This window comes from Lutra lutra, chromosome 17 (genome assembly GCF_902655055.1).
Source record: "Lutra lutra chromosome 17, mLutLut1.2, whole genome shotgun sequence".
NCBI lineage: Eukaryota > Metazoa > Chordata > Mammalia > Carnivora > Mustelidae > Lutra > Lutra lutra.
In genome coordinates, this window is record NC_062294.1 from 16,683,401 (window position 1) to 16,697,892 (window position 14,492).

General features: G+C 41.5%; 1 protein-coding gene across 2 annotated transcripts in view; it reads right to left on the bottom strand.

Moving 5' to 3' along the window:
* Positions 1 to 4,128: 4,128 nt before the first annotated feature.
* Positions 4,129 to 14,492, bottom strand: part of SNTB2 (syntrophin beta 2) — a 116,469-nt gene continuing 106,105 nt past the window's right edge. For both annotated transcript variants that reach the window (XM_047711031.1, XM_047711030.1), the window contains one exon: positions 4,129 to 11,659. In XM_047711031.1, the coding sequence (XP_047566987.1) occupies positions 11,567 to 11,659 (93 nt within the window). In that variant the 3' untranslated portion in view covers positions 4,129 to 11,566. The remainder of the gene's footprint in view (positions 11,660 to 14,492) is intronic.

Consider the following 14,492-nt stretch of genomic DNA (forward strand, 5'->3'; position numbering starts at 1 on the left):
TGATGAAACAGCCTGTAGAAAGGTGCTGAGGCCCTATGGAGGCCACTGATGGAATTTAAGAAACTGGAAGAAGGCTCAGATAGGCAGAGAGCAGAAAGTAAGTCAAAGTGAACTGATGTGGGGGAGCTGGGCAAGGCCTGGGCATTTAGCTATGGTAGAGATTTTGGGTTTTATCCTGAGGACAGTGGGAAACTGTTTTTTATTTGTTTGTTTTTAAAGATTTCATTTATTTATTTGAGAAAGAGAGAGAGAGTAGGAGCAGCAGAGGGAAGCCGACTCCCAGCTAAACCCAGAGATGAGGCGGTGGGCCTATCCTAGGACCCTGAGACAAAACCAAGAGTCGGATGCTTCCCCAGCTGAGTCATCCAGGGGCCCTGTTGTTGTTTTTTTCTGAGAGGTGACGCGAGCTCTACTGTGCAGAACAGCTTGCAGGGATGGGGTGGCTATAGCATGCAAAGCTATTGCTGTAGCCCACAAGTATGAGGGAAGCCTGCACTAGGGGCAGGGCATGGAGAGACATACAGAATGGAGACATTGTGGGAGACAAATCATAAGCACATGGAAGTGTTTTAGACTTGGGGTATGGTGAGGGTCAGGAAGAGACAGAGGTGACCCCTGGGTTACTGGCTTTAGGACCTGGACAGATACTGGTGCCACTGAGTTGGGGCATACTGAACAGAGCCCAGGTTTGGGGGATGGAGAAGTGAGGAAGATCACAAATATGAGGTGCCTTTGAAACACCAAGTTTCAGTTAGGCATATGATCCTGGAGTCAGAATAAAGGTGAGGCTGGAGATACGCAGCTGAGAGACCTCTGGGGATAGGTGGGAATGAGATCTCCTAGGGCAGCGCAGAGTGCAGGCGGAGGTGAGAGGAGAGCCTAGGACAGAGCTTGGATGCTTGTTGGCTGACGGAAGGAGGATGAGCCTGCCAAAGCAGCTCAGAAAGCCAGGTAGAGAGGGAAGTTAGCCACAGGAGTGTTTTGGGAGTCAGGGAAGGACTGAAAAGGAGACGGGAGCACAGTATCTAATGCAGCTGAGGAGGCAAACAGTCATAGGAAGACACCAGCTGCCTCAGCCAGAGACGTTCCAGTCACGTGGTGGAGGTGGAAACCCTCCTGTAATGGGCTGGCTGAGAGGGGGTCATGAGGAGGCACAATGCTTTCAAGAGTTTTGGGGAAAAGAGAAGGAGGCCTAGAGCATTAGCTGCAGGAGTTGAGGGGTCCAGGAAGGAATCTGTGATAGGTTTTAATGAGAGAAGAGTTGAACATGTTTAAAAACCCAGTAGGAAGGGTCTAGTTGAGGAGGCTTATGAACGGGAATGGGATCCAAGCAGGAAGAGGACTAGCTTTAGACATTATAGTCGGAGGGAAGAAGATAGATGCCTACCTAGGTCAGCTGGAAGGTGAGGAGAAGCTGGGAGAGTACCTTTGGGTGGCTGCTGTTTTCTCAGTGAATTAGGAGCAAAGAGAAACTGCTGAGAGAGAGAGAGAGAGAGAAGTGGGAGGCCTGGGGTTTGAGGAGAGTAACGATGGTTTGAACTCCTTTCAAGTGACCCAAACATGAGCAGTGTTAAGGGCACACCTGGTAAAGGCTGGCAACCTCTGTAAATTTACAGAGGTACCAATCTGCCTTGAGCTTTCCTCCCCAGGACTCAGCTACTCACCGAGACGCAGGAAGGTAGCTGGGTTCCTCCACGTGGCTCCCATGAAGGCAGAACAGCAGGGAATTCACAGGTTTTGGCGAGCGCGGTGCTGCAACGCTGGGCGATGGGATGGGAAGGAGGGAGACGAATAAGGAGCCGGTGAGAGAGTCCATGAACTAGTTGAGGACCCAAAAGGTTGAAGGACAGTCCCAGCAGGAGCATGCTGGAGAGGGCTGCTTCAGTTCCTGATTTTGGAAATGGCTCCATTCCAGCAATAACCGTCTAGGGGGCGACTGTGGGAGCAGGAGGATGGCGGAGCTGGAACAAAAGTGCCATCGTCACACACAAGGAGGCTGAGGAACCAAAAGGCCAAACAAGGTGCTGCACATTCCTGTGGACACCGGAATTAGGATGGTGGCGGGAGTGGAGGGACAGGGCTGTGATGAGCCTGGGTGAGACAGGGAGACGCATACACGTGGGACGAGTCATGGCTTCTCAGCTTCCACCCTGAGCACTGTGCTTTCAGACGCCGACGGAGCTGTGTGGCGTGGGGAGGCTTATATTTGCTTCTCTGTTCCTGGCATCGGTGCTGTCCTTCCAGAGCTGGAAGACCCTGCAGTTAAAGAGCGCTGGGTCGTGATGGCTAGGGCTGCCATCACAGAGGACCACACACTCTGGGTTCGGGGCTTAAACAATAGAAATTGTCTCCACAGTTCTGGAGGGTGGAAGTCCAAGATCAATGTATAGCAGGGTTGGTTTCTTCCGAGGCCTCTTTCCTTGGCTGACAGATGGCCATGCTTTTGCTGTGTCCTCGTGGGGTCTTTTCTGGGTGCGCATGCACCCCTTATCTCTGCCAAAGCTTCCCTCTTTTCTAAGGACCCCAGTCAGATTGGCCAAGGGCCCACCCTAAAGGCCTCATTTTAACTGAATCGCCTTTTCAAAGGTCCTATCTCCAAATACAGTCACCCTCTTGAGATGTGGGGGGTTGGGCTCAGCCTGTGAATTTGGTGGGGCACAATTCAGCACATAGCAAGGGCTGGGTGTGAGATCCATGGACTGTGTTCACCTTCTCTTCGTTCTGCTTATTCAGCTTTCTTGGGACTCCTGGAATAGCTTCTGTCTTCTGTGAGCCGGCAGTACAGACACCGGTCCTGCTGACAAAGCAAGCTTCCCAGAGGAAGCTCCCCATCCTGGAGGGAAGTTCTGTGCCAAGAAGCCGCATCTGGTGGCAGGAAATGGGGATCTCCTCCCCGTCTCACTTGGCCGCCCACTGCTGACTTTTTCCTGGGAGGACAGCTTGAAAACAGACTCCGAGAACCCCTCAGTTCTCCAGTGGTGTTGCCACTGCTGGCAGTTTAGGAGTCAGTGGAGGGAGGGAAGGGGAAATAAAGGCATTAAATATGATTTGTGGGATGTCACATGGAGCATGTTCCGGCTTTGTAGATCCAAATCAGATCAAGAACTTCATATTCTGACTTTCTCACTAGAGCAGAAATCAGATTCTCAGCTCCCACACATTCGAGCTCTCACACTTCAGGTAGAAAGTCACTGACTTGCAAATAAACGGTTTGGTTTGTTCCTTCGTGCGCCGCACTTTCCCAGGTGGGATTCAGCTGATGCTGGCAGGGCGACATGTGTTGTGAACCTGAGCTCGGACCGGTGAGTCAGCTCTGCTTAGCCAATACAACCTAGTAAAATCAGACCGGACAAACGCCAGCATTCTAGGGCTCCTGCCAAGGGGTGGGTTCTTAACAATATTGTTAAGGATCCCTTGAGTGGGGGCCAAGAGGAATGTGGAAGAAGAGCTATAAAAACTAAGTTCGGGTGAGTAACAGTTTGGAGAGGTAGGGCCAGGTGAAATCTCATGCAAAGTGAGTGACTGACCGCCCAAATGAATGGAGCACTGACAATTCCTGATAGGATTGCTGAAAAACCATCTCCTCCCCTCTGTGCGACTCAAAGTGTGATAAAGCTCAGAGGGATCCAATGATTAAGCTCCTGTCAGTCAGTGAAAGTCAGTGGTGGAACTAGAACCCAAGCTAGGTTTTTGAGTTTGGAGTTGCCCTACGTCTGCTTAAAAATGACACCAGCAGAATGAGGAGACGTGACAACAGAACGCCACCTGTGGTACTGGATAGGCTCCTGTGCCGGAAGGAAAAAGGAGACTTTACTGGGACGACTGGCACCACTTGAATGGGGTCTGTGGCTTGGGTGCTAGTGTCGGGCCACGCTGATTTCGTGGTGGCGGGAGGGCTGAACGGCGACAGTGCAGGAGAGTGTCGCTGTGTTTGGGAGGGACACACTGAGGATGTAAGGGTGCTAGAGCAACATGTCAGAGAAAGACAAGAGGGGATAACGGCACAAATGTAAAATGTTAACACCTGGGAAGTCTGGATGAAGAGGAGGGATGTAGGAGACCTTTGAACTGCTCTTGAAATTTTCCGGCAGGTTTGAAACCATTTTAATGTAAAAATAAAAGAAAAAATACAAGTCTAAAAGTATTTTTTTTATTTACAGTATAAAGGTTACAAACGTATATATGTATTTATATATATAATACCCTTAAGTTACAAATTTTCATTGTAATGTACAATGCTGTATGTTGATGTCCAACTCAAGGGAAAGTATTGTCTATGCATTTATATTTATAGAGTACACATAAAGCTTTTTTTAATTCTTAAGAACACAAATACTGCCCTGTTTTATGCCTTAAGTTTTGATTTGGTAGTCTGGCGATACCAGAGGATTTGAGAACTGAATTTTAAACAACACTTAAAAAGAAGTGTTGCTTAAATACAGGGTTCTAAAAAGAAGGAAAAAACCAGAATATCATATACTTTTAATTTCTTGTAGAAGCATTATTCTAGCTTTCTAATAATACTTAACGAAAATGAAAGTTGTGTGGAATAAAATACATACAAGGGGGCATAATCAGAATTTGCACAGATTAGCCAAAATGGCCTTCATAGGTAGTGGTTTGCCATATTATCTTCTATAAGACCTTGGGTCTGGTACCAAAAAGGAAACAAATTCTTTGGGCACCAAGGTCTTATGCTGAACACATCCAACAGATTGTAAACGTAATACTGGAGTCTTATGCTGGAGAAAAAAAAAAAAACAAAACTAAAACCAGTTCTTGTAATCAGGGTAGACTTGCTACAGGTATGAAGAATATCACTGAGATTGATGATTGTGCCAAACCCAAAACTTAACTGAAGTCATTTCCTCTCCCCCAGTTTTAGTAATTCACAAAACAAGGGTGAAAAATACATGTGATACCCTCCAGAACAGGACTAAGATAGAAGGAAAGCACTTCTGCCAACGTAGGAGGAACAGACACTTACACGACAATACCTATGTGCTGATTCCAATACCACAGAATCATTAGCACCTGATTGTCAAAGGGTAGGTTTAAATTAAAGGCCAACACACTGAAGGCAAGACCTAATTTGTGTGCACTAATCCGGGAAGTGGAAAACAAAAGGGAAGGAGCCTATGTGACCATGCGCCCTGTGCCATTCCAATCACAGAGGACTGAAGTACTTTCTGGGCATGATGAAGGACACTGCCTTAAAAGCTGACCCTAGTAATAAATGGAAGGCAAGGTGGGTGGGAGGGAACTGTCACTTTTTGAAAATTATGTAAAAATTCAACTAGCCTCTCTTGTTTCCTTTAGGTGTCTTTTTTATTGAGTTTGAATGTCAGAGTGTTCTAGAATAAGTGGTTTAAAATATCTTCTTTTTGACACACCATTACAGACAAATGTTCCTTTTACCATGTATAAGAACTTGCAGCAAATGAGACGTTCAAAGGAGGTTAAGTGTGGAAATGCATGCGTCAGCACAATTTAGAAATGGGGGTAGATGAAATATACATTCAGCTTTGCTATTTATAGTTAAAAGAAGCACTTCTTTAAAAAGACTTGCTGTTGATCCACTTCGGGCAACAGAGCTTAAGTTTTGTTGTTGTTGTAATTTATTCCTAGGGATATTCTACACTGTTCTTCTCAAACTAAAGTCTAATTTTTTAAAAAAGATTTTTAAGTAATCTCTACACCTAACAAGGGGCTCAAACTTACAATCCCAAGATTGAGTTGCACACTCCACCAACTGAACCAGTCAGGCACCCCACTAAAGTCTAATTTTGCATTAAAAAAATTAGGCTTAATAAAAAGACTGACCTACTTAAGTGTGCTTGGAGTTCTTTCTTGTCGTCCTGGACCAGAGATGGAGCATGATTTCAAACCTTTTCCAGTCAGCCAGAGGAGCAGAACTGCAGAGGTACTTTTTGGTAAAAGTATGATGTGGTAATTACTTGACCACTGATTGATAGATGGCATGGCGTAACTGTGAAATAATGGATTATGTGCTACTTGAGGGCAGGAACTTTCTTTTGGACCCTTCAGAGTACCTACTAAGTGCTTATTAGATGAAACAATACTTGAATTAATATGTCATTAATTAGCCTTGCAGTTTCAGAAATTCCTCCAGGCTCCCAAAGAACCTTTTGGCTTTTCATAAGAGCTTTCCATCACTTCGGAAGAGGTGACAGAGCATTCAGGTTCCAAAGGTATAATATGTGACTGGGATAAAGGGGGACTCTAAAACAAAGCATCTGGGTCAATAGAATAGTAAGATAACAACAGAACTGAGGAAGGTACTAGGAATCTACCAGGGTAGCTAATCTTACAGTATAATAAAGTACCATTTCTCTATTATAGCTTTTTCGTTTCAACCAATCTATTTTGGAGCAACTCAAAAATTACAGTTCAGATGGCAGATTTTTGTTGAATATAGTCAAATGTTCATTAGTGAGCAAGGAATCATTGGTAAACGGCATTACTTATGAATCACACCAAACGTAGATTCACTTTTAAAACTTAAGTCTGGAGTTACCTGGGTCGCTCAGTCATTAAGCGTCTGCCTTAGGCTCAGGTCATGATCCCAGGATCCTAGGATCGAGCCCCACATTGGGCTCCCTGCTCTTCAGGAAGCCTGCTTCTCCCTTTCCCACTTCCCCCTGCTTCTGTTCCCTCTCTCGCTGTCTCTGACAAATTAAAAAAAAAAAAAAATCTTTAAAACTTAAGTCTGCTTTGGTTCAGTCACCTGAAGTGGGAAGAATTGAGGTGGCAAAAGATTAATCTCAAGTTTCTCAGTTTTGAAACAAAAGAAGAAATCTTGTTAAAATATTTTGTTGAGCTAATATATAAAGACCACTCTTCCAGTGGGGAGTTTAGCTATTGTTAAAAAAAAAAAAGAAAAGAAAAAAAAGACAACAGATATACAGGTGTGCTCTATGAACCTATTTTTGGTACCTTATTTTAACTTGAAATTCTATCCTTCGATAGAATGAACTTATATCACTGATCTGCCAGATCTACTTTTTTTTTTTAGAGAAATGGTTTCAAATATGCCACTAAGCAGTCTCTTTCTAGCGTAAATTTCACTTATCATTACATGATAGGAGTAGCTCTATTGCTCAAAAACACATAATCTTGATATACAACATAATTATTTTATAATTGTCTGTCATCACACATTTATTGTCTATATACCCAGCACAGGGAAGGAGACAGCTTTAAAAAAGAAGGGAGAGTAGAGACTGCTGCTGTTGGTTTTTAAAGACAGTATGTAGAAAGTAAAAAGAATTCTAGATTACCATGCAATCTTGAAAGAGAGAGAATAGTAGCAAATGGCAGATTCCTCTGCTTTCATCTTCAGGAGGGGAAAAAAAAGCCCCAATAACAACTTAAATTTAACTAAGATTTCCAAACTTAAGACAGGATATAATATAATACCACCTGGTATATTACAGACCTGATAGAGATACACATACAAAAAGAGTGAATATGGTTATGGTCAAATTCAACTTAAACTTGAAGTTTAAGCCGAATTCCAAATTTAAAGAAGTCTCTTTTCCTTACATAGATATTTGATCTGACCAGAGCAATTTGCTTTGAGACCAAAGAGGTCAGGCATTTTACTTCTTCATTAGCAATTGAAAAAATATGACCTTTGGCTTTCTAACCAGCCATTCATTCGTGGCATCAACGGTGGATGGCAGCAACGTGGAAATGTATGCTGGATATTTGAATAGTTTCAATATTACATACAATCAATAGCTTATAACAAGTGAAAATAATAAGAACAAAGTTCAGCATAAGTGTCCAAGATAAGATACAAAAGAGCAGAGAAAGTGCTTAAGTCTACAGGTCTTCCCTGAAAGCTTCTAAAATGTTTAACTTTTAAGTAGGTAGGGTTTTAATAAAATTTGCATAGCAGCTTACAATAGAATTTGCATTAAAAATATGGAGATTCTTCCATGTTTTTGACAACATACAAATATATCCACATGCACATAAATTAAACAAGAAGACCTGGAGGTTCTCACAAAATTAAAAAAAAAAAAATCCATCATAACTTTTTCTCAAAAGTGGTCACACTTTTGTCCATCAAAACCATTTACAGTGAAAACTTTTTCTGAGAGAAACATAATCTTGTCCAGATTCCACACAGCTTAATTTTTTTTAAAGAATAAATTTTGGTCTATTAGCTAAGTGCATTTAATCAGCTGAAAAAAGCTTTGTTACCATTCTGCTTAGGATGATAAATTAGGAAAACAAATAATCAGTGGCAACTTTTATCATTTGTTGGTTAGATTTTTCCACTTCTAAAAATATAAGAAATAAATAATTCAATCTCTCCTGCCATCTAATAATGTTCCATAACAAAGTTTGTGAGGGTACAGCTGATAAAAACAGGCACGATCAGACTTCACCTAGCCTAAAAAGTGCTAAAACATGGCTTTAAAATAAGTGAATGATATATAAAGTAATTTTTGATTGCTTGTACATGTCCTAATATTTAATCTGAAACTGTCTACTAGGTAGGTGAGTTTACAGTTATAACTATCTAATAAATACTGTATAAACATACATTAAAGTATTTCTTCATATAAAATATTAGGTACTTATTTCCAGGTAAGGTTTGATAACTTCAGGAAAGGGCTTACCTTTTTCAGAAAAAGAGTAACTGAGCCTTTCTTTCTTTCTTTTTTTCTTTGGAGAGGAAAAGGGGAAATTTTAGGAAATGAGGAGGAAGAATTTTCACACGCTAATTGGCTACTTATAGACATCTGTGTGGAATATGGAGAAGATGTCAAAGCCCCAGTTCTGGGGGGAACTGAGGGCATGGAAGTGGGTCCATTGGGATGACACTACTCTGCAGGTTCATTCCCATTCTACACATGGAAGCCCACAACATTCTCAGCAACTTTCCTAATTCAAAATGAAAAAGAAATGACAAGTTAAGCTGTTCTAGAAAAGGTGTGAAATACCCCGAATGCCCATTTTTAGTTATCGTTTGAAAATAATTTGCCATATTTTGGCATCTTAATACAAAATACTTATTTATCAAGGCTGTCCTATTCATAAAAAGCATTTCATTTGTGGTTTGAAAACTCCATAAACACACTTAATTGAAGAACAAGCTGTTCACCCATGATTGGAAAGCTGTTGATGTTACACAGGCAGCTTAAGGGCTCTTGCTCTCGGGAGTGCTAGTGGTCAAAGGAAATCTCCCATACATTTTCATTTCACATTAAGATTCAAAATATTTTAAAAACCTTATGGACCTTGGTGTTAAACATGATGGTTCAAGCTTGAACAAAATGAGCCAGAATGGCTCACACACTTTATCTTCTCCTGCTCACATGTTCATTACCCCCTTTTTAGAGATCTTTTTCATATAACTGATGAGCACGGGGGCTTGTAAGTTCTCCCTGAAAATACTCTCAGTGGCTTAGCCTTTCACACTAACCAAGAAAACCTCAACCAAATGGCTTTGCTGCAAAGTCTGTGACTGCACTGTGCAACTTTTCAGGTTAATAATGCTTTCACTGCAAAGAATGTCTAAGCTCCCTTATCTGAGGGTATTATGTGTTGAAATTCTGCTTCCAGAAATCATAGCTGGACCTTCAAGATATTTATTTTCTTCCCTTGCAAATTTACTAAAGATGGAACTAAACATAGGTCTATGAATCCTTAAAACATAAAAAATTCTTGAATATTCTAGTCTAGATTCCAATTTCCAGTTTTAAGTGGATCAAATCATTTATTTTTGGAACTGTAGCCGGGGGAAGAACTGTAATCTCTCCCCAGCCTCTGCATGTGGTTAATCTCATTGTAAAAGGGGAAGAAAGATTGACTTATGGGCAGAAGAAAGACAATGGAGTTACAATGTCTAACTCAAACTCTCTGCTCATGAGTCTGCTCTTTCAAATGTCCCACCTAGATCAGTTCACACTCAAACCAAATAGCTATGTTTTGCATTTATGGTTGTGGGGTTTTTCCTCCCCTGTTTGGAGTGTTACCCTCCTATACTCCCTGAAGTGCTCACCTCCTCTTATGACACTCCTAATAGATCTAGTAAGTGAAAAGTATCCCTAGACTTTTCCTCCGCGAATACGGAGAACATCTGAGTCAATATCACCTTTTCTTTTAGATCTGGGGACTGTAGTAATCTTGTCATTATATATAGCTATTATGTTATTTTAAATGTTTTCAGATATATACCTCCTTCATAATTAGGAAAAACAAGCTGAGTGTGATTCTTTAATACCACAATCTTACTGCTACTAAATAATGATGGACATCTGGCAATGCTTAGGAAAACCCAGGTAGCTGTTCTGTGGTCTCATCACCCTGCCCACCAGAGAATGCATTATTAAGCCAACAGGGAGTCTTGAATTAGCAACCGCCTGTCCATGCCACTCTGCTGCCACAAAGGGAGAGAACCAGGGCCAGGATCCAGCATGAGCTCACAAAGCCCAAAGCAACCTCACATGATGTTTGTGCTTAAGAGAAGGCTTTATAGAGCTTACTCTTTAAAGAAGCGGGCTCTCCAAGATTTATCTTCCTCAGTGAGATCTACCCACTAGAAAAGATACTCCTAAGGAAACCCATCTCAAAGACTATTCCTCAAAACCAAGGTGGATGATCTCCCTGGAATGGCAGTGATAATCCAGTTATTCAAACAGTGACTAATAAAGCTCCACTAACCCTAACCAAAGGCACATTTGGTAAGCAATAAAAAAATGGCTTAGGCTAAAATGAGGATTTTCTTTTAAAAGAAATCTTATCGCCTGGTTCCTACCAAAGATAAGTCAGAAAAACCTAAAATAAGCAAACCTTTTCTTTCAAATCAGTGGTTTCCTACTTGGTCACCATTAGAAAGGGAATGGAAGGCAAGGCAAATCAAATTTCACAAGTTCTAAGTCCTAAAGTTAGCACTTATGAGTGGCAAAGCTTGTGATGTGGTGGGAAAGTGGTGGCCAGAGTGGGATGAGGAGAGCCAGGACAGATGTGAGAACGCTTTGGTGTGCAATTCAAGGACTTCCTAGGGTGGAAGGATGAAGTGACAGTAAGCTCCAATAGCATGTAGGACCTATCTGGAATGGCCCAGAAGCACAAGCGGCTGTCAACTAGCACCTGGGAAAAGATGGTTGAACTAAGCAAGATGTCGAGGCTTGAAATAAATCCTACAAGAAGAAAATGAAAACAACTCTTGGATATTTGATTACGTCCAAAAAAACAAACAAAACAAAACAAAAACCCACAATGAGCCATCCTTGTTCAGAGGGGAAATAAATCTAGTGACTTAGAAACCACATTAGGAAACGAGGCAATAAATCAACAGCTTTAGTTTAGAGCTTATTAGAATCCTAGAATTTCTGGCCAAGGTAGCTTGTGAAAGGCAGGCTCTTCTTTAAACACAGTTACTGTTCAGCAGTGATCTGCAGGTCCTTGTCAAGGCACTGTGCTGGAGGAGAGAGCAAAGAGCTTTCTTTTTGTGCTTTTTTTTTTTTTTTTTTGAGGTGGAAATACTTCTTGTGACATTCAAGACTCTTTTCTGATTTTCTGCTGCTCATACCAGCAGTCCCATGCGAGTGACTTTGGCTGACAAGAACGTGTGCAACACAAATACGATCGGCTTCGGACAAGAGTGCAGGTCCACGGTCTGTGGAGAAAGCACACGGATGATCACTACCACACACAGAAGCTTTCATAAACAGACACAAAACGAACAAATTTGGATGTGTTGTTCTATTTTTTAGAAAGAATTTGGATTAAGAAGGTGTTGGGGCTCCTGGGTGGCTCAGTTGATTGAGTGACTGCCTTAGGCTTAGGTCTTGATCCTTGAGCCCCGCATCAGGCTCCCTGCTCAGTGTGGGGGGGTCTGCTTCTCCTTCTCCCCTCCCCCACCCATGCTCTCTGTCTTTCTCAAATAAATAAATAAAATCTTTTAAAAAAAAAGGTGCCAGATTTATGGAAACATCTCTCAGGAACTTAAAGCCACAAATGAAAAGTATACTCTGAAGTAAGGTCACTCCATGTAGTAATGAAACACTAGTGTGAGCTTCCACATCACAGTTAGGAGACAAGTGGTGGGGAGCTGGAATCCACCATACCTGGCAGGAAGAACCAAATGGAAGAAGATGGAAAACAAAGAGGAATATGCTATATGGAGATCATTAATTAGGATTATATTCCCAGGGGAATCAGAGTGAATGCAGCTGAATGTGACTATGGATGGGTATGATTTTTGGTATCCCTCACAGGTTTGTGGTAGGAATGCAACTCCTGAGGCTAGTTAGAAGGGCTAGTCATAGATTCCTAAGCTCAGGCCTCTATCTGGACAGCTGACACCAGGTGAACAAGGAGACCTGCATCGGGCTGTGAGTCAAGCCAGTCCTCAGCACTGATGCAGAAACTAGGAATAGGGCATAGTTAACTATGCCTTTTAAAGAAAAATACAACTTAATTCAAAATATAAATTACAGAGCATGAATTTCATCATTAAACTTTGTATACATTAAATATAAAGCAGGGAGTAAAACTATATAGCCAGGAATAATCTAATACATATCTTGCTAAATGACAACTGCTATAAATAACTAGTTAATTTAACATAAGTTAATTTAATAGAAGCATTTAACTCTATCTAATGCTTGAGGCTTTAAAAAAAAAAATATATATATATATATATATACATATTTTTACTTCCCAGCAAGATCAAATATACCAGAAATATAGATACAATGCTGAAATCCAAACGATTTAAAAGTGCTTATTGGTTTCTTGAGGCCCTTAAAACAACCCTGACCTAATCAAAGACCCTTGGATGGGAAGTCAGTGATTTGATGTTTCAGACTATACTTCCCTCTGGCCTTCTGAGGGATGTTTCCCACTTCTTTTTTTTTTAATTTAAATTCAATTAATTAACATACAGTGTATTATTAGTTTCAGAGGTAGACTCATCAGTCTTATATAATACCCAGTGCTCATCACATCACGTGCCCCCCTCAATATCCATCACCTCATCCTTCCTAGCCCCCTCCCCTCCAGCACCCTCAATTTGTTTCCCATGATTAAGAGTCTCTTATTTATTTATTTTTTTTAAGATTTCATTTATTTACTTGACAGAGAGATCACAAGCAGGCAGAGAGGCAAGCAGAGGGAGAGGGGGAAGCAGGTTCCCAACTGGGCAGAGAGCCCAATCAGGACTCAATCCCAGGACCCTGAGGTCACGACCCCAGCGGAAGGCAGAGGCCCAACCCACTGAGCCGCCCAGGTGCCCCAAGAGTCTCTTATGGTTTGTCTCCCCCTCTGACTTCGTCTTATCTTATTTTTCCCTTCCTTCCCCCATGATCCTCTTCTTCATATATTTGTTTCTTCATATATAATTCTCTTTCTCTGATTGACTTATTTCGCTTGGCATAATACCCTCTAGCTTCATCCACATCGTTGCAAATGGCTGCTTCGAGCTTTTGAAAAGCCCTGGTCCATAGTCCAATCATAGTCTCCTAAAGGTTCATCATTTAAAATAAGATTTCTAGACATGATTTCTTATTTAGAAGTTATTTTCTCTAAGATCTCTTTCAGTAATAAAATGTCAAGATTCTGTTTTGCAAATTTCCATATATGGTGTCAATAGACGTAATATTTCATGTATAAGACTTGAACTTGGGGCACCTGGGTGGCTCAGTGGGTTAAAGCCTCTGCCTCCGGCTCAGGTCATGATCCCAGCGTCCTGGGATGGAGCCCTGCATCGGGCTCCCTGTTCCTCCTCTCCCTCTCTCTGCCTGCCTCTCCCCCTACTTGAGATCTCTGTCTATCAAATAAATAAATAAAATCTTTAAAAAAATGATAAGACAGAAAAGGCATTATTTTACTCCTTTATCATAATTTATGATTTCTGAAGTAAACTTTACACACTTCTGTGGTTCCCTAAGGGAAATCATAAATTTCTGCTGATCTTTCCTTTAAAAGACAAGGAGCTTTAAAAAAAAAAAGATGGTTGTGTGGAGATACCTCTGTATCTTTTTTCTCATCAGCAGAATTTCTGTAGCAACCAAGTCATTCTATTACTTTTAACTCGTCTCAACCAACTACTAGTAATAGCAATGGATAGAATTTATTTATTAAAGTTCACCAGCTTTTGGGGCGCCTGGGTGGCTCAGTGGGTTAAGCTGCTGCCTTCAGCTCAGGTCATGATCCCAGGTCCTGGGTTCAAGCCCCACATCGGGCTTTCTGCTCAGCAGGGAGCCTGCTTCCTCCTCTCTCTCTGCCTGCCTCTCTGCCTACTTGTGATTTCTCTCTGTCAAATAAATAAATAAAATCTTAAAAAAAAAAAAAGTTCACCAGCTTTTGTATTTTATAGCTCATATTTGATAAAAGCCTATTTCTTAAAAGGGCTATCCATTTTTTCCTTCTACCATTCAAACAAAACTTTTTAAAAAGGAATGATTTCCTGAAGTGGGGGAAAGAAACACACAAACACACACACACAC